Here is a 20,513-nt window from a genome sequence, read left to right on the forward strand (position 1 = left end):
ACTTCAACGTTCAATGTCGAAGTAGAAGGTGTGTAGACGATCTGCGTCCCGCTACGTCGAAATAGCAGGGTCTTCCACGGCAGCCATCAGCTGAGGGGTTGAAAGATGCTCTTTTGAGCCCCTGCGGGGCTCTATGGTCGCCACGTGCAGCAGCCCTTAGCCCAGGGCTTCTGGCTGCTGCTGCTGCTGCAGCTGGGGGTCCTTGCTGCGTGCACAGGGTCTGCAGCCTGTTGTTGGCTCTGTGGATCTCATGCTGTGCAGGCTGTGTGTGTCTGGAAGGGGCCCTTTAAGGGAGCGGCTTGGGGCTTTGCTGGCCCCTTATTTCGACGAGGACTGCTTGTTTGTGTGGATGCTCCACATTTGCTTCCGGGGTGGCTCCTTTCGACGTTCTCCATCACTACTTTGACGTTGAACGTCGATGGCACCAGCCCTGGAGGATGTGTAGACAATATGTGTCAAAGTATCCTGTTTCGATGTTTTTACATCGAAATAGGCTACTTCGACCAAGTGTGCTAGTGTAGGAGTAGGCACAGAGTCCTCTGCTTAGCAATCTAAGGCTTAAGCTACACTACCAAAGAAGATTGACCCACTCGGGGTTGATTTTCCATGTTTATATTTCATGCATTTGACCCTGAAACACCTTGAAAGTGGTGAGGATTAAGGGAGGTTGATGGAAGAAACACTCCCACTGACCTTCTTCTGTGTAGACAGCCATTGTAGTTGACTGCTGGTAAGTCAATTTGAGCTACGCAATTGTCGCAGTTGACAGTCAGTTTCTGTGTCTAGTATAGACATAGCCTGAGCAGCCACTCATTATCCCTTTCTGTCTTCCAGCATTGTATTCCCTTTGAGATTGGCTTTATCCTTGTGCCTGAGATTAGGCCTGCCTTACCTCAGGTTTCTGTGCAAGGGAGGAGTACTGCCCTTTTTTTATGTCCTGATGCAGATGTTGAGGCTAGGGACATATCTCTCAGTGTAGCCATCTCAGCAGGAGCTCTGTGAAATCACCTATACCATTTCACCAAGACTACAGATAATCTGGATGAAGATTGTGAGGGCTCTGTGACGTAGCTGGTCTAGGTGGGAGGTGGACCACCTGATTAGTGTAGGATCATACATTTAGTTATCAGGTGAGGAGAAAACCCCTCTATAGTCTTCCAGGATCTTAGCTTACCCCATATGAATGTGATCCTAGGTGCTGGGAAGGCTCCATGTGTCTAGACAGACTGTCTTCCCTGCAGTTTTACCTCCAGCAGTGCTATTAATCTCAGCCTGTCTTCACATCACAAATTTCTTAGGCTACTTGGCTGCCTGTGTTTCCTTGGAGTATAACTTACTCAGAAGTTCTCTTGGTGGTTTAAAGGAATCTCCATTTTCTGGATGATTCACTCCTTGTTTCATCACTTGTACAGCAATGCTCTTCAGAATCAAAGGTTTGCTCATTCCAACAAATGAGGTTTGTAGATTTGCAGCACAAACTTTTGGGATTAGAGAATGCCATTTTGGCCCCTTTGCCTTCTGTTAAAATATTCCCATTAAAATGCATATGCAACACCAACTTGTAGAACTCAAGGCTGTGAAACCAAATCTTGTACTTGGGAGCTGTTTACTAGTGGCCTTCTCATTCTGTTGTGGTTGAGCAGTTGCACAGCAGTAACTTGCATCATTCCACAGGTGAGATGCTAAAAATTCAGTCATAAATTTCAGAAGTACTGAGTGGGATTTTTTTAAGCACACTAAAGGGACTTGGGACAACTAAATAAACTTCACACACTTGTCTTGGTATTTTGTAAATGTGAATGGCCAAATCCTGTGCTATTGAAACAGCCAGAAAAAATGCAGGAAAAGGGAAGGGGAAGGTTATGGCCCTAATTGTTAATAAGGAAATTAACTATACAGGATTGTGCATGCAAAGTTCAAAAAGTACAGCTTTCCTAATAGTAATAAAAGACTCTTATTTTCTTTAATAATAAGACCTTTGTAGGTCTTGTTTTTCTGTACTTCATTATCATGTCAGGGAATTTGGAAAAAGGTGAAAATTGTTCAAAGTGCTCTTGTTTCCAATAATGCAAGCTAAACCTAGTATAAACAAAAAAAATGGCTTTTAGAGTTACAGTAGAACAGGGACTTCAGACCACATGTTTATCTACCAATCCACCAAAAGGCATCATGCTCTGATCTCAGGAGCTGATCACAAGCATATCTTAACTGAAATATTCTTGTGTGTTCCCTAACTGCCTTCGAAACAAACATATGTCTATTTTAATTTCTTGTCTAGTGACTTACTTTAAAACAAAATATGCCTTGACAAGTTAAAGTGAAGGAGACTTTAAAAAAAAATTGGGTCTGTGCCTTTTCTTGCCGCTTTATGATGCATGACTTATCCCTGAACGATTCTTTATAAATCTGTACTTTTATATTGAAACCATCAGGAATATCCTGTCTTTTATTCTCTGCTTTTGCTCAGGTTTTCACTGAAAGGATTCAGAGAAGTGGGTTGGGAACTCTGAGCCCTTAATTAGCAGGGTGACATGTCGAATCTTGAACAAAGATGGCTTTTTCTCTTACCTGGACTTAGTAAATTTGAGTTAAATAGCAGTTAAAATGAAAACAAGTGTTCTAGAGAGTCTGAATAAAATTCAGCTCCACTTTTCACATAGAACCAGGGCAGGCAGGGTCAAGCCCACCAAGCTCTTTACTCCGTCCCACCACCCTCCCCCCATGGGAGGATGCAGTTCTGCTCAAAGCAGCAGCCTGCTGCCTGTGTCTCTGTTTTGTGGGATGAGGGAAGGCTTATTTTGTTTTATTGCACATGAAAAAATTAGGTTTCAAATTCCTGTAACATTTCAAAATCCACCGTCAGTATAATTAAACGAAGAAAAAGTGTATGCTGACAGATACTCCTTGATACCTCCTTGAGAAGCTTGTCCTGCCATTATATGTTTGGTTCCTCATGGCAGAAGAAGCATTCAGCAATGTACTTGAAATAAGACACGTGGCAAAAATAAAATCTCAGTTAAACTGGGATTATATAATTGGTCTCTTAACTCTGATCCTCTGAGTATTCCTTGTACTTAAAGAACATTTTATGGTAATAATTCATTGTCAGTCATTTCAGGACTGTATTCTTCTGCTATATGGAGAAACTGCATGGCTGTTCTTAGTTGCTGGAGTGATTTGTCTTCAGGAATGAGTCATCCTAGTTTAAAGTCACAGGCCTTGTCTACATGGCATTCCTTTTTGGAGGAGGAATGCAAATGAGGGAAATTGAAAATACAAATGAAGCACTGATTTACAACTCTTATGCTTCATTTGTATAATCCACACAATCACATTTCCAGAAGAGGCTTTCTGAAAACCAAAATAGCCACATAGATGGGGTTCCTTTGGGAAGAAAACTTATTTTGAAAAGAACCTTTAAACAAAGAACCTGAAACAAATGAATAATAAGGTTATTTCATAATTCCCCCCCCCCCCCCCAAAAAAAAAGAACTGCGGCTCCTTTTGTGGATACGGATTTTGTGTCCATGCAGGGCTCTACTCACGGCTGCCTTGGTACATGGCATGTTTAGTTAATCCATTGCTAGAGAGACCCGTGACCAGTTAACACATTTTGTTGCTCACAATGGAGGGTTAGAAGGCACCAAACCTAAGCAACAATCTGGAGAGAGAGACTCAGTAGAACTTACAATATCCTATTTATAATTAAAAGGAGCTGTGTTCAGTTTTAAATAGGAAGGGGTGAGCGATGAACCTAAAACAGTGATGAGCCTTTTCTACTTTTCCAAGTAGCATAATTATAATATTTCTTGGAACTTGACAGGAAGTTCTCTTCAACTGTTTGATCTTTGCTTTTAGTACATAGCTAATAATTTTATTTATAAAACCCAACAAATTCAGTAGATAACCACACATTTACTTATGCTGATTATTTTTAATGAAATATAAGTGCTTTTTCCTTCTTTGGTAAAGTGTGTGCATGTTTCACCTCCAGTTTATTTGCTTATTCTCTATTGTTCCGTCTTATACTTTATTTTACAGTGGTACAGAAAAAAAGGAAAAACCTCAAGGACAGAGAGAAAAAAAAGAGGAAACTCATTCTAATGATCAAAATCCACAAATTCGAGCATCACCTTCTCCCCAGCCCTCCTTACAGACTCTCCAAACACACAGACAAACTCAAGAAAGCAAGAGCTCTGCTCCAGCTAAAAGGTTTTCACAGTATGAGCTAGAAAATGGTTGTAATGATACTGAGTCCATGTTTAACACAAATCCTGAGAAACCAAGATCCAATTTCACAAATGAGTGCAAAATTATTTTTGTGCTAAAAATTGCATACAAAATGCCTTATGTTTTCCACAGAGTAAACATTAAAGAATACAAATATTTCTTCCGTAAATTTAAAAATGAGAAAAATGGAATGATACACTCTGTGCTCCACAATGTTTTAAAACATCCTAATATGATAGAGAGATGAATTGGAATCTTATTTAAAATATATAGAAAATGGTGATAAGATGTAATATCTCTGCAGGTAGGCTTTTAAAGGCATTATGTTAAACTTGGCCACCAAAATATGGAAACCACGGCATGTACTATTTATTTACCACATGTCTTGATAGCACTTCTCACAAACTAGTATCATTACAACCCTTGATTTGAGTGCCTTTCTTCCCAAACTACTGTTTAACGTGACTGCAGTTTGGATCTGTTGCTTTTTTCTCATACCCCTGCTTGGTTACAAAATGATCCATTTCACCTGATATTTAGGATTCTGATTCTACAGACATGTTTGGGGTCAAATTTCTACACCAGTATTAAAGGACTGTTTGACCCAGGGAACGGGGATGGGAAGAATTTTTTAGTACCTGATCCTGCAGACCTGCAAATGCAGAATTCCTGCTGATTTCAGTGGGAGATAGGTGCAGAGGACATCTGTGGGATCATGTTCTTTGATTTTTAAAATATTAAATATTTTCTAATAAATCCATTTTAAAATTTGGCTGGTTATTTTAGAATACAAATGTTCACTCCTGGTTTGTTATGATCCATTGTCACCTTTATGATATTAAAAGCTTGGGAAGGTATGGATTTCTTTCCTTGGAACACTTGGCATTTTAAAAGACTAAAACAAAATAACAATTGAAATATACTCTCAGTTTGCACTGGTTTACAAAACTATGTCGGCTTGTGTTGCCTGAATTCACAATTCTAATAAAAAAATCAAAACAACCCTTTCACTTGACCGACGCATGTTTAACACTCATGCAGGCTGCGTCTCCATATCTTGCACAAACTCTTGCACTGTCTGAAGCTGAACTTTGGTTTGTTAATTCTCCTGCCTGGCATCTTACTGTAAAGAAACTTTTTGTTCCTGGGTTTAGTGTACTAACTGGTTGCTGTGAGGTTGTGGGGGCAATATCTTTTAGTCTTTCTTAATGTTTTAATTTGTCCCAATAACTTTGTCACCATCTTTTTTCAGCTTCTTGAGGTATCATGGAAATAAGCTTGCCTTTCTAGAGCTTCAGTTTGAATGTTATTCTCACAAAAAGTATTTTTGACTGGATGAGTTGCAAGGTTGTTGGCAGGGCATCTGCAGAATCATAATTCCTGTTATTTAATAACTGTTTTAGCCAGACCACATTTGAACAAATTTCCTATGATAAAGATATTATACATGAAATTAACTTCAGTGAAACCAGTGACTACAAAGCCTTCCATTAGCGTAAGTTTGGCTCTAGCAGAATTGCTGATGCAGTCCATCAGATATTCATGGGTCTAATTTTCCATGATATTGGGCCAAATCCTGCTTGCCTTATTCTTCTCCAAGAAGTCTCACAGAAGTGAATGGAATGCTGTGAATGAACAAAGGAAGCAGGATTTTGGACCATTGTTTTGAAGCTGTTTGTTTCAAAACAATCAGTGACTTTACCATGTTTGCAACTTGCCACTGCAGAATTATGTCTGGAATCGTATGCTGGCTGTGAGTTGGCAAAGCAGCACAGCATTCAAAATGTTTATTGTGTTCAGTAGCCCTAGAATAGAGTTAATAATTTGTATTGAAAATAGAAATAGTCTCAAAATTGACTTTTTTTGTTCATTGAGTTAAACATTTCTATCCTTATTGAATTCATTAGCTATGTCTAATTTAGCAATTAACTAACAATGTTGTAGCAGTGGTAAAAAGTCATTCATTATTAGGGAAACTTCAAAAATCACAAGGAATAGATCAAACAAATGAATTTTGCAGTTGCCTTCCTCAGTTGTTTTTACTCATCTGGTTAGAACTTTTTGACTAATCTTTACTTCTATTTTCTGAATCAATTTCAAGGAAGTCCTAGCTCTCCTTTTGTCTCCGGCTGCTTGATCTGTCAGTTGCATACCAGAAGCAGATATTGTTGTCCCATTCTTTTTTAATTTAAAAGGTATTATTTTTCTTTTAGCATTAAACGAACTTCAACTGCTGAAAAATCACATAGCATGTGGGACAACTCAGATGATAGTCGTAATAAACTGTTGAGAGCAGCTTCAACATCAAAACTGATATCAAAAGTGGCAAAAAATGCAGACAAGTAAGTATTTTACTTTGTTGCGAAATTGCATCTGCAAATGTTTAACAAATATCCTCTGATTTTTTTTTTTTTACTGTATTACTTACACAAATCTGTAAACCGTCAGTGTGCATTGTTAATATTTGGTATATTTTGTCTGGATAATCTGATTAGTCACCACTCTACTGCAAATAAATCTTCAGAGAATCTTAAATTACCTGCAAATTGTAAAAGTATTATCTTAAAGCATGAATATGCATCCATTTCTACATGTTTGGATTTTACAAATTATGCATATTAAGGTCCACTGTCATTCATAGACAAATTACCCCACTTGGAAATGACTGTCTAGGAAGAAGTGCATCAGGAGAAGATCTGTGGGTTTACAAACTAAATTTGGATCAATAATGTAATACTGTTTCAAAAAAGCAAGCATAATTCTAGGAAGTATTCACAGGGGTGTCACTGGAAATTTTAAGAACAGGTTAGACAAACACCAGTCGGGGTGTTCTAGTTAATATTTAGTCTTGTCTTAATGCAAAGACTGAACCAGATGACTCATTAAGGTCCCCTCTAGTCCTACATTTCTATGATTCTGTAAGTTTTCCCTACATCTCTTTTCTTTATTTAAAAATAAATTTTGAAATGTTAAAGTGTCAAAGTTTTATTTCATTGTAAATTCAGTTGGGCATTTTCTGGATTTGCCTGAAAAGATTTTTCTTCTTGTGCAATATTATAAAGTATAAAAGGCCAAATTATAGTCCCTGATACAGCTGTATTGCTGTCTTCATTTTTGGTGAGTTTGCACAAGTTTGATCAGTTTAGGCCCTGATCCTGAAAACATGCAAGTGATCCCATCAAACTCAAGCAGTAGTAAAGTTAAATATGCATATATGTGTTTGTAGAATCAGGGCCTCAGAACTGAGTGGTTTTGCTAAATGGTATTGATCATACATAGTAGGACATAAAACTTAGCTGTGTTGGTTCTGCCGTACTAACAAAGGAGGAGTAACATTTTTCCCCCCATGGAATCATATGCATCTGTGATAGGAATTAGATACGTTCAGTAAAAAGGTACCTTTTTACATAGTAACTTTGCTGTAGAGCCAATTAACTATAAAGGTGGCTTAGATAGAATTATTTAGAATGAAGCTGAATAATGATGTGTGTAAATAAAGAGAATACTGGTGCAATAAGGGGAGTTTATTGTTAAAGTAAATTTTGAATTTGTAAATGAAATTTTAAAAATAAAATTTAAATCTACTGATATGAATGAAGAAACATGAAAATACAGATTCTCAGGACCAGTACAAAACTTAAAATTGAAAAGAGCACACAATAGTATACTAATCTTATCTGACAAACAATACATGCATTTCGTAATAGCTTTATACCTAGACTACAGAATTCTGTAGAAATACTGTGCACTAAGGATTATTGTTTTGACATTCTACATACAATTTTCTTCTTTTTTCTAAATGGATTTTATTATTGAGATCTAAAATTCCTCTGGCAACTCTTGCTAGATATTGGTAAATGCTATTTAAAAGACCAGCAAACTCTAGCTAAATCCTTAGTTTCTGTTTCACCTTATCAAGTTCCTTTTTTCAGTTAGTGCTATCCTGTTAAAACAGCTTGATCATAGCAGTCAATATACTTAAAATTATTAAGAATAAGAAACAGTTGATCTTTACAGACATTTAACATTTGTGCAGTAATCCAGGCATATTGTCAGGATAGAGGTTTTGCCATTTTTATATTATGTTTATCCCTTCACATGTTGTAATTAATACGCTTCTACAGTTTTTACTAAGAACAAGAAAATGGTCCATCTAGGCCAGTGTCCTGCTTTCAAAAATGACCAGTACTAGAGCTTTGGGATGAATATATAGAACAGACTTCTGGCAGTCAGAAGGTTATGCTGAGTCACCTTGAGCATGGGGTTAACATTCCTGACCATGTTGGCCAACAGCCATTGATTGGCTTATCTTCCATGAACTTGTTGTGTTTTTTTGTGAATCAAGGTTTTTTATTTTTAAAGTCAGTACATTTTAACATCATGAGGTGCTGTGTAGAAGTGTTAGTGTTTTAACTAATAAGCTTTAATTATATATTTTTTGTTTTATTTTCCCCCAGACACAAAGATGTCATTGTTAGTCAAGGTAAGTAAAAACATTTGTTTTTAAATATTGGGGTAATGGAAGAGATCTAATTTTATCAATTGAATATTTTCCAGGTGGAAACACCCAAGTTATTATGAAATATCTTTATGGAATACTGATTTAGAATTTACATAATAGTAATGGTTATTCCTTGGGTTAATTCAGCTAATTGTTGCTATAAGATCTAGGGCCCAGTGCAAAGCTCTTTGAAGTCAGTGGAATTTTTTTTTGTGACCTCAGACAGCTGGATGAAAGTACTATTTTGTATTGCTTGCATAAAACCGAATTATATGAAGTGGTTAACTGTTTCATTAGCGTGTAAAGTACAGTATATGTGCTTGGTTGCTAAAAATAAAATAGGAAGCGTCAGACTTGTATAACATAGTCTTCATCCAGGAATATAAGACTTCAGAAATAGTTTTAAGTTATTTTATTTCTGTCTCATAACCAGCAAAAATGTCAACCCGTGAAAAAAACAGCCAAGGTAAGAACTGAGCTACGCCAGTTGGTTGCTTTCTAATTTAACTCCTTTTCATGGATCTTTTATTTGGCTTTTCACCATATAGGATCAGTGCATGATTGATCCTTTACATTTGGACTGTGCAGTTTAGTAAGTGGTAAAAACAGTTGAATTGAGTTTTAAAAAATACACACAGTTTATTTCTTGGGTATTTGTTGGGGAGTTAAAAATAAATTACTATATACTTTATTCGGTCTGCTGAGAGACGAATATAAACATAGGAGTGGTAAGGGGTCTAGAAGTCTTGTTGCCTAATGTAACACAATATCAAGAAGTGCCAACTAAAAGATCCGCCTACTGCAGTTTTCTATCTTGCCAATATTCCAGCAGAGGAATGCTGACTGAGAGTGAAAACTGAAGGTTAAAATATTCTATGGGGAAGGCAGATGCGGGGGGTGAGAACAAAACCAAAAAAAACCCATTTTTTCCAAAGTATATTTCTTTTGCATCAAAAAATTTTGCATTCTGTGGCTACCTGCTGCTGGCTTGTTTGGACAGGAAAAAAACTCTCTGAAAATAATGGCATGTGTTGAAATCTATGGACAATAAAGAAAATCAATTTCAGTATCTCACAATTACTCTGCTTTGATCACATGGAGACAAAAGCATAAAACGCAAACTCTGGAGCATGTTACTTCAGCGCATGCTAATTTCAGCTTTTACCTTTCCCTCTTACCTTTTCTTTGCTGTTGTATTAACAAATTGGGAGTGTACAAATTCTGTGTTGTAAGATTAATTTTCTGTCATTCAAATGGGAAAAAACAGTATTTACAGCTGGGGCCACTGCCACCACATGCTTCTCCCACCAAGCAGTGGGGCATGTACACGAAGTGGGTGGACGGCACTCCCCGTGTGCGGCTCTAGGAGGAGCCACATTTAAAGGCTCCAGGAGCCACATGCAGCTCCAGAGCTGGATTCGCCACACTATGGTGTCCTGTTCGCCACCTGTGGTGAGTGGCAAATTTATTGAACACCACGGGTTTACTAATCTCTGTTTGATGTAGGTTTTCTCAAAAAGACAAGAGCCTACATAGATAACTTTGCATTGATGTGGAGCAGAATCAAAGGAATACAAGAGACACATAGTTCAGCTGACATTGGTTGTGCTTGTAGTGGAGAGAGAGAAAGCATCTTATTAGAAAATATGTTCATTGTACATCAACAGTGTACAGGTTTAACACAGTTCTACCTTTAATGTGCCCCAGGACAGTTGTCATTTTAAATGTTTTATCTGATTGGGTAAACTGCAGGCAACCTCCACACACACTGTTAACTATCACCAGCCAACACATCTTTGTCTAGTTTAAGAGCCAAGTTATGTTTAACATCCCGTTAGTTAACACATTTTCTGATTTTTTTTATTTATTTTTTTTTTATTTTTTTACTCCTTGAGGAATTAGCTACTAGTGAACCAGACCATTACAATGTACGGTGCAGAGCTGGCTTGTGTACACAGTACATTAGTCTGCCCTGAGGAGGTATATTTATTTTTGTGTGCTAACTGCCCTTTGTGGGCCCTGTCCATAGACACTAAAAGCTCCATTAGTCTGGACAGCTGCCCACGTAAGTATCACTATCACAGTTAATGCCTCAGTCTGCACTGCCTTGTTTTCCTATTCTTCTCCTCAGTGCAGCCCAGGGGACCGGGGGAGTTTTCTCAAAGTCATCTTTTGTTTCTTCTCAATCCTAGACTATTTAGGGACCTTAAATGAGACCTGGCACGGTATATTGCCAGGGGTCTGTCTAAGGGTATGTCTACACCTAGGGTAGTGCAGAGGTCAGCAATCTGCAGCTCTTTAAGAAGCCACTTGCAGCTCCGAGTGCTACCCCTGCTGGCTCCTCTTGCAGGTCCTGAGGCTGCCTCCACTTAACCAGAAAAACTAAAATCAGTTACCCTCCATTAAGCCGACAGAATTTGAGTTTTTCTGTTTAAGTGACGGCAACCTCCAGAGCTGCTGAGCAGTCAGCTGCGGCAGGGGTCCCTGGAGAAGAAAGCTGCAACAGGGCAGGGAGCTTTGGAAGAGCCTCCTGCCCTGCACCTCAGGGAAGTGCTGTGCCCACAGAAGAGCTGGGAGTAGGGGTAGCCAAGCCTGCCCCTGCTGCAGCTGCCCAGCTCTGCTGAGGAGGAGGAGGTGATGGGGAGCAGCGGGGCAGGGAGGTGGTGAGTGCAGAGGAGTTGCAGACACTGATGCAAGTTAATCCTGGAGATGGCAGGGGGTGGGGTGGAGGTTGGGGCTGAGGCAGGTTAATCCTGGGGATGGGGGTGCAGTATGGGGCTGAGAGGGGTTAAACCTGGACATCTTCCTCCAGTTGAGAAAACAGAATCTGTTTTGAGAGGCACTGATCAGACATCCGAGCCATGTGACCTGTCCAATGAGGTTGTTGATGAATAATAATGGCTTCAGTGCTGGTCATGTTTAACTCTTCCAGGATGTGTTCATGCACCTATCCTCCCCATAGATATATAGGATTTAGGATATTTCGGATTCTCCTAATGATGTTGTTCAAGAGCTTTCAAATGAGGCTTGTATGTTGTACAGGTTTCACATGTGTACAGTAGCGTTAGAACAACTTCTGCACAGTACACAATGAGCTTTGTCTTGGGATAGATGTCCCGGTTCTCAAAGACTCCTTGTCTCAGGCAGGTGAAAGCAGAGCTTGTATGGTTCAGACCATGCTGGATTTCTGCATCAATGTCAACTTTAGTGGAAAGATGACTTCCAAGGAATGGGAAGTACTCCACATTTTTCAGCAGTTCTCCATTGTCTTCAATAGAAGGTACATGAAATTGTCCCATCAGCGAGTGTTGGTGGAGCACATTGGTCTTTTTGATGGTCAGTGTGAGCCTGATATTCTCATATGATTCAGCGAAGGCACTTAAGATGGTCTGAACGGCTGCGAGAGAAAGCAAAAACCATATTGTTGTCAAAGTATTGGAGCTCCATGATCTAGGTCGCGGAGGTCTTGCTTCTAACCTTCGGTCTTCTGAGATTGAAAAGCTTCCCATTCATTCTATAGACAATCTTAATGTCATCTGGAAGCTTGCCATCAATGAAGTGAAGGTTTGCGGTGATGAAGATGTGGAATAGCGATGGAGCAATGATGCAGCCTTGTTTGACTCCTGTTTTGACCTCAAAGGGGTTGTTTTGGGATCCAGTGCTGTTCAATACTGTGGCAGTTATGTTGTTGTGAAGCAGCATCAAGATGCTAATGGATTTTTGGGGGAAGCCAGTCTTTGCATGGATGGTCCAAAGGCCACTACAATTGACTGTTGAATGCTCTGATCAGGTCAATGAAACGCATGTATAAGGCTTGGTTTTGCTCACAACATTGTTCTTGCAGTTGCTGGGCAGTGAAGATCACATCCATTGTTCCTCAGAATGGTCGGAAGCCACACTGGGAATCCAGGAGAATTTTTTCTGAAAGTGGCAGGAGTCAGTTTGCAAGCATTCAAGCTAAGATTTTTCCCTGCTGTTGACAGGAGGGAGATGCCATGATAATTTCCACAGTCTGACCTGTTGCCCTGCTTGAAGAGACTTATGATCAGTGTATCTCTGAAATCTCATGGCATGTGCTCCCTATCCCAGATCTCGAGAATCAGGAAGTGGAGTTGTTTGTGGAGCTCTGGCCCACTTTCTTTGAAGACTTCATCAAGGATTCTTCCTAGTCTGGTTGCCTTGTTGAACTTCATCATGTTAAAGCAGCAGCTTGGACCTCACTCAGGGTAGGAAGTGTTGCAAGATCATCTCTAGGCAGTTGCTAAGGGATTTGATCAAGGGATTCTGAGTTCAAGAGCTCTTTATAGTGCTCACTCCAGCAAGAAGCAACAGCTTCATTGTCTTTCAATAGTTGAGTACCATCCTTTGATCTCAGGGTATTGATTCCATGGTTTCTTGGTCCATAAACAACTTTGGTAGCATTGAAGAAACCTCTTGTATCATTGATGTCTGCAAGGTGCAGGAGTTCTTGCACATTTTCATTCTACCACTTCTTTTTTCAGAGTCATTTTTTTTACATTGGTCTTCTGCCTTGGCCTTGGCATGTGCTTATCTCTTTGTTGAGCAGTTGATGTGGCTTTGCCCGGCCCAATGGCTTGCCTTTCTACCTCAATCAGGCATTCAGTTTCCACATCATTCTCATCAAACGTGTCCTGATGCTTCCTGGACCGGAAGCCCACGGTTTCTTTACAGGCTCCAATGATGGCATTTTTCAGTTGACACCAGTATTCTTCCACATTTTCAGGGTGTACTGTTGGCTGCTTCCTTTGGAGTACTGTCTGGAAGTCATTTATCTGATGGGGTCATTCAAGCCTTGTACGTTGATCTTTTGTTGGATCTGTTTCCTCTGACTTCTCCTAATCGCTATTGTGGATCGTATAAGGCATTCATCAGTCCAGAAGACATCAGCATTAGCCATTGAACATGTGCGAAGTATATCACACCAATCTCGAGCATGGATGATAACATAGTCTATGAGGTGCCAGTGCTTTGATCGAGAATGTTGCCATGAGGTCTTAAATTTCTTTTTCTGGCAGAAGAGGGTGTTTGTGATGACAAGCTCGTGTTCTGCACATTTTGTAAGGAGGACCACTCTACTGGAGCTGCTGTTGCCAATGCCTTCTTTCCCAATGGTAGGCTGCCAGAGGTCCGTGTCTCTTTCAATGTGGGCATAGAAATCACCCATGAGAATGATCTTGTCTTCTTTGGGGATGTCTTTCAGGACTGTGTCCAAATGGGCATTGGTTTATGGCAAGCTTCAAGCGGAGAGTCATGAGACACTCATTGATTTTGATTATGAGTCCATTATGATGGTCCTATTGAATCCTGTCATTATTGTGAAGTAAATAGTAAGTGGTTCAGGTTTCTGTACCTGATAGTACTGCAGGCGTTCTCAAACTGTGCTTTGGGACCCCAGGTGGGTCAAAATCCCATTTTCCTGGGGACACTAAGGCTGGTGGTGTCCCTGTGACCCGGCAAGTCTGACGCCCAAACCCAAGCCCCACCACCTAGGGCTAAGGCTACATGCTTCCTGCCCTGGGCTTGGGTGGGCTTAAGCCCCCATTGCCTCCTCCCCATGGCTGAATAGTAGTTTTGTTGTCAATACAGGGTTATGGTGCTTAGATGCAATAAATTAACCGCCAAGTGCTCTCCTATTGAGTCCAGTATTCCATGATGAGACGAAGGGTCATTGGAGTCCATGGGAGAGCAGGTCCACCAACCTTACCATATGGAAGACACCATAAATCTCCTTTGCTGCAAATTAAGCTACTGTATTTCCTGTCTTACCTTCTGTGGTCAGACAGAACAGTAGATCATAATCATCTTTGTAATAGTGTTTAATGTGTTGGTAAACTGTAATAGGTCCCCTCAGTAATTTTCTTCTTAATCCTAATCATTTTTTCACTACACACACGTGCACACACACACATACACACACACACACACGGAGATACAGATCTTAGAGAGCTGAAAGTTGGTAAATATGCCAACTTGCTTACCATAGGTTGATGTGGTGGGGACAGTGTAGACTAGTCGTTAGTGTGTGGCTCCATGAAGAGTTTAATTATAACGTGGCCAAGGCATTAATAATTGTATCAGTGTTCTGCATTCCTGCGGGGGAAGATGGGAAAAAAAAATAAAGCACTCTTGGCCATAGCTGCTGCATGTGCATTCTGTTGAGTAGCCATGGGTATAATATCACGCCTAAGCTGTGCATATGTGTTACAGATGGTGGCTGTGCTTGCTTTGTTATCACCACCCAAGTAACTCTGTCTCTGTCTTTTGTGGGTTGAGTTGCAGCTAGTTAGCCTCATACAAAACTGGAACTTTACTGAGATGCCATCTGGGACAGATATGATAAAGGCAAGGGTGATTTAGCAATCGTGACAGCATTTAGTTATTATTAGACCCTTAAATATTAGTTTTGCCTGTTCCAGCTTTTTTTTTCTTCTTTCGCTTTATTAATCCTTGTAAAACAAGTTCATAGAAAAAATTCCAGTGCTGGAGAGCATATGGCCCATTCTGTGAAATCCAACAAAGGCATGTGTGAATTATGCAGGTGCTTACCACAGCACTGTTGGGCCCTTAGCTAAAGCTGTTCTTTAAGTTCTTTACCAGCAGGTGTTTATAATCACAAAACCTGCATTTTTCTTATTTCAGCAGAGATGAAATTTCAAGTGCTAACTGTAAAGTATTCATATTTATACACCCAGAAAGATGGTTCCTGGTGCCAGAGACTGTGTATATCTTAAAGAAGATAAAAATAACTTTTTTTCATTGGGATGCCAGGGTTTATTTTATGACCATAATGTCTGAAGTGATAGCAGCTCTGTGCATGACTCACTCACTTTTTACAAAGTATAATCCCCAAAGACATTTTTGGGTGGCAATAAATTAAATACCATATGTGAAAGAATTTATGAAAAAGCACACCATATGTTCCAAATTTTCTTGATTTTAGAAATCTACAATGCTTTATTAATTCATAATAATCATTCCTTCTTAGTCTTTATCATCATTTTACCTTTATTCAGACTGTGGACTCAGTCTTGGAGCTCACGTAGGCAAAACTCAATGTCCATGTGACTCATGTCTAAGTGAGATCTATAGCCTTGGTCTCTCCAGGCCCAATTCACTAGGAGATATCCAGAATCATAGAAATGTAGGGCTGGAGTCATCTTGCCAGTCTCCTGCTCTGAGGCAGGATCAAGGTTACCCAGAGCATTCCTGATATGTCTGTTTAACCAAGGGATCAACAACCCCCAACATAGGTGCCAAAAGTGGCGTATGAGCTGATTTTCATTGGCAAGCAAGGCAGGAGTTCAGCCCTGCTGCTCCTCCTCCCCTGTGCAGCCAGGAGCTCGCTTAAAGCCGTGCTGCGTGTGAATTAACAAAAGACCAGCTAATGCTACCAACCAGCACCTAATCAGTAAAGCTCTGTATCTTAATTTACTTATTAATGAAGCTGTTATGAGTAGGACTATTAGTGACTTCAAAAAGTATCACCAGCACTCGGACCGTACATAGAGGTCAAAAGGTCAGATTTTAGTAGCTGGACTCTGAAATGTTACTGACCCCGATCTAACCAGTTCTTGAAAACCTCCAGTGGTGGAGATTCCACAAGTTCCCTTGAAAGTATGTTTCAGTGCTTAACTATCTTTTTAATTAGAAGGTTCTTCCTAGCGTCTAACCTAAATCTCCTTTGCAGCAAATTAAGCTACCATATTTCCTGTCCTACCTTCTGTGGTCATAGGTGTCATCAGTACTAAGCAGAGGAGAACATTTACCTTCCATGCTTTATGTGCAATGTCCTTATTAGTACACCCAAAATAATATTGTTCCTTTATACAATTGCATCAAATCATAGACTTATAGTCAACTTGTGATCCACTGTAAGTCCCATATTCTTTGCAGCAGTGCTTCCACCTAACCTGTCATTCCTCATTCTTTTTTTTTTTTTACTGCTTCATGTGTTTACAATGGTCTTTTTCCAAGGTTTGTTTGGGAATGCTATGTGGGACTGTGTCAAAAGGTTTTCTAAAATCAAGGTAAATCACATCTTTAGCTTTCCCCTCTTCCACCAGAACCATCACCATGTCAAAGAGGGGAATTAGATTGGCTTGGTTCTTGATTAGTTCTTGATCATTTCTATGTTGTCTATTAAATATCCACTTGTTATTCTGTAGGGGATCTTTGGAAATAATTTGTTCCAGGTATTGTACTTAGTCTGATTGAGCTTTATTTCTCGGGGTCCTCTCATTTCATCTTTTTAAAGATGGGCACTATGTTTGCCCTTCTGCAGTCCTCATCCATCCACCATCTATTATTGAAGGTAATCACAAATTGTTCCAAGATTGTGTTAGGTATTTCCTTTAGTGAACTACGGTGAATTTCATTAAACCCTGCCAACTTGAATATATCTAACTTATCTAAAGACTGATTCTTCAATCTGTTTTTTCTCTGTTCTGCCTTGGGTGCATCTACACTAAAACTAACTTTGAAGTAGCCAGCAGAGAGTCTACACACATTTTCCCTGATTTTGAAGTAGGGATCCCAACTTCGAAGTCCTTACTCCATTCCTAGGAATGGAGTAGTGCCCCACTTTGAAGTTTAACTTCGAAGTAGTGTGTGTGTAGATCCTCAACTTCGAAGTTATTTTTTCAGTGTAGACACAGCCCTTGTGTTTTTTCCCCTTAATTAATATTAAGCGTGTTAAGTGTCTGGTCATCACTAACTATTTAGTGAAGACTGAAGCAAAATAGACATTAAACTCCTCAGTCTTCATGGTGTGATTCCTTATTAGCTCGCATTCCCCACTTAAATACCAGAGACAAGCAGTCCTGTAGCACCATAAAGACTAATAGTTTTATTTATTAGGTAAGGATAAATTAATGATAAAATTTTTAGTCTTTAAGGTGCTACAGGACTGCTTCCTTTTTGTTTTTGTTTTTTGTGAAGCTACAGACTAACACAGCTACCCCTCTAAGATTAAACAGCTGAGCTACACTTCCCTTTGTCTTTCTCTTGCTGAAGAACTTTGTCTTATTGCCTTTAGTATGCCTTGCTTTGTGTAATTCATTTTGTACCTTACCTTTTCTGATTTTTGTCCCTGTCTATCTTTGTACTGTTCTTTTATACTCATCTGTAACAACATATCTGCCTTTTTCACTTTCTGTTTTAAATTGGATTTCTTTTTTATTCTTGAGTCATTAAAGTAGTGTTGTTACAGTCATGTCAGCCTTTCACTGTTCCTCTTATGTTTCTTTGGGGTAGTTTCCTGTTGCATCTTAAATATTGTCTTTTTTGGAAACTGTGTCCTCTCCTGAATTCCTTTACTGCTTAGATTTTCTTCCCATGGGACCTTACTTGCCACTTCTTCAGTTACTTAAAGATTGGGTAATTTTTTTAAGTCCATTGTATTATTTTTCTGTTTGCTTTCTCTCCTTTTCAACAGAAACTCAAAATCTGTTATTTCGTTATCACTTTTACCTGTTACCTTCTGTCTTCAGATTTGCAAGTAATTTGTGTTCGTCAGAATAAAGTCTAAAATGAATGCCAACCTGGTCTTCCTGCACCTTATTTCCTTAGGGAAATAAGAGATTGCTCCTAACACATTCCAAGAACATACTGGACACTTTTGGGTTTTGTATGAGAGGGGTGTCTGTATTAGTCTGTATCTGCTAAAACACTTTGTCGATTTTCTGTCAACAGAACACATTTGTAATCTGGATGCTCAGCCAGTTTTGTCAACAAAACTCTGAAGTGTAGACATAACCTATAAGTTTACAGTGCACAATACTGCTGTTGTTGGTAAATAAAGTACTCTGCATAATTTTTTTGTTTGTCTCTTAATGTCTAATCTTGTCTTTCTTCCTGGGACTGCTGGATATGAAAGAGTTTACTATACTAAGGAAATTAATGAGTTTTACTATTGGCATCAGTGGAGACAAAATTTTACCTGTTAGGCAGATGGCATTAGATTGACAGTGTTTGTGAAATGTATTCACTCAACATTCATTCCCCTGGCACTTGATTTTAACTATAACCCAATATAATTTATTCCAGAGCAACTGCTGATTGTTTTCTGCTATTTCACAACAGTATTTAATGGAACTGTTACAAGTGTAGCAGTCGCTCTCTCTGCCAGATAATTCATGTGTGGAGAAACAGTGCTTTGTAGTTACATTTAACATACTTCCATTTACATTACAGTAAAACGATTAACCCTTAAATAGCCTTTATGTGCTCTTTATAAAGTGACGTCATTACACATCAATTTATTTGTTTTAACTCAGATTTGGACTGCCTGGGTGGCATGTTGACAACATTCAATAAAAATAAAATTATACTTTTACTGTTGAGTTCTTCCACAGTGGAAAAATTGAAGCCACATTTTAGCTTATTTTTTTTTTGTTTTTGGTAATATAAAAATGTTATGATCTAATGACCTTGGTGGTTTTGGCAGTTGACAGATTGTGCTGTGATGCAGCAAGCGTATCTAACTGGAATCTAGCTTCCAAGATTTTTGCTCCCCAGGATAGCGTGTGTGTTCCACACACACCCTGAACGTAGGGCTGAAGAAAGGGAAGGCTGTTGGGCAAAAGGCTAGCATTAAGGAAAGAATAATTTCACGGAATGAAAATGCTGGACTCTGATCTACCTGGTCAAAAGCTGGTTGGAGACAATTCTGGGACAGCTCAGCGGTTAGAGCATTGGCCTTGTAATCCCAGGGTTATGAGCTCAGTCCTTGAGGGTGCCTTTTAAGGGGCTGGGGCAGGTTGGATTTTAAAACAAAAAACAAAATAGTGTCTCTCAGGAGTGGTGATAGATCCTCCTGTGAGTACAGGGGACTGGACTTGATGACCTCTCGAGGTCCCTTCCAGCTCTTTGGGATATGTTTATATCATATGAGGACACGGACATGATAGGCTGCCAAATCGAATTAACTGTAGGTTTCTGTAGCGCACAGCTGAGTTGTTTTCAGTTTTAGAATTTAGTTTGTAAATATTGGTGCAATGCTTGTAAGAAGTCCATGGGATCTTTATGGGGGAAAGGGCAATACACCACATTATTAAGAATGCAATAGGAAAACAGGCAGCATATGTTTATATAGACGCACTCATGCACGCACACACACACGTCCTGCTGGTTGACAGTTTTAATTAGCAGTTTGTTGCTTGTATTAGCCTGGCAGCCAAGCAGACTAAGTATGAGGGAGAAGTGGGGCTCTCTGGGTTGTGATACAGTGCTCCAGGTCAGGTGGCAGGGTGGAAACCAGCCTTTATGTAAAAGCAGTCCTCCTTTTATAATGGTTCATTGTCCTGCTGGTTTTCTGATGGATGTTTGTTATCTGAGGTTGTCCTTGTTTTGCCATTGTAAACTGGCTTTGTGCCTATTCCCACAAGATCCTTTGATATGCAGTGATCTTTGGCACCTTCTCCTCTGCTGTTGGGTCCTCTCACTAGGATCTGGTCCAGTGATTACCTTCATACTTATCTCCCATGCATTCCTCACTCTCACACACAACAAGTGTAGACAAAATTTCACATAAACTGATCATTACATTCTTTTACTATGCGATCTTACAATATCTGCTTCATGACTAAGGACAGAATAATGATCATAAAAATCTGACTATTTCTGCCTCGAAATGGTTCACCAAACTATGTGACATTAAACATATTAAGACTTGATATATCAAAACTTGAATACTTATAATATTTTATATGTATAAAATAGAGAGAGAGAGAGAGAGAGAGAGATCACTAAAAATTGGAAATAA

At 39.4% G+C, this 20,513-nt stretch overlaps 1 protein-coding gene across 1 annotated transcript in view; it reads left to right on the plus strand.

The window, feature by feature from the left end:
• EML4 (EMAP like 4) overlaps positions 1-20,513 on the plus strand; it is a 244,447-nt gene that overhangs the window by 150,825 nt on the left and 73,109 nt on the right. Inside the window, exons 4-7 of the mRNA XM_074989602.1 lie at positions 4,042-4,212; positions 6,444-6,572; positions 8,688-8,713; positions 9,165-9,197. Coding sequence (XP_074845703.1) covers positions 4,042-4,212; positions 6,444-6,572; positions 8,688-8,713; positions 9,165-9,197 — 359 coding nt within the window. The remainder of the gene's footprint in view (positions 1-4,041; positions 4,213-6,443; positions 6,573-8,687; positions 8,714-9,164; positions 9,198-20,513) is intronic.

The sequence above is a fragment of the Carettochelys insculpta genome, chromosome 3 (genome assembly GCF_033958435.1).
Source record: "Carettochelys insculpta isolate YL-2023 chromosome 3, ASM3395843v1, whole genome shotgun sequence".
NCBI classification, from domain to species: domain Eukaryota; kingdom Metazoa; phylum Chordata; order Testudines; family Carettochelyidae; genus Carettochelys; species Carettochelys insculpta.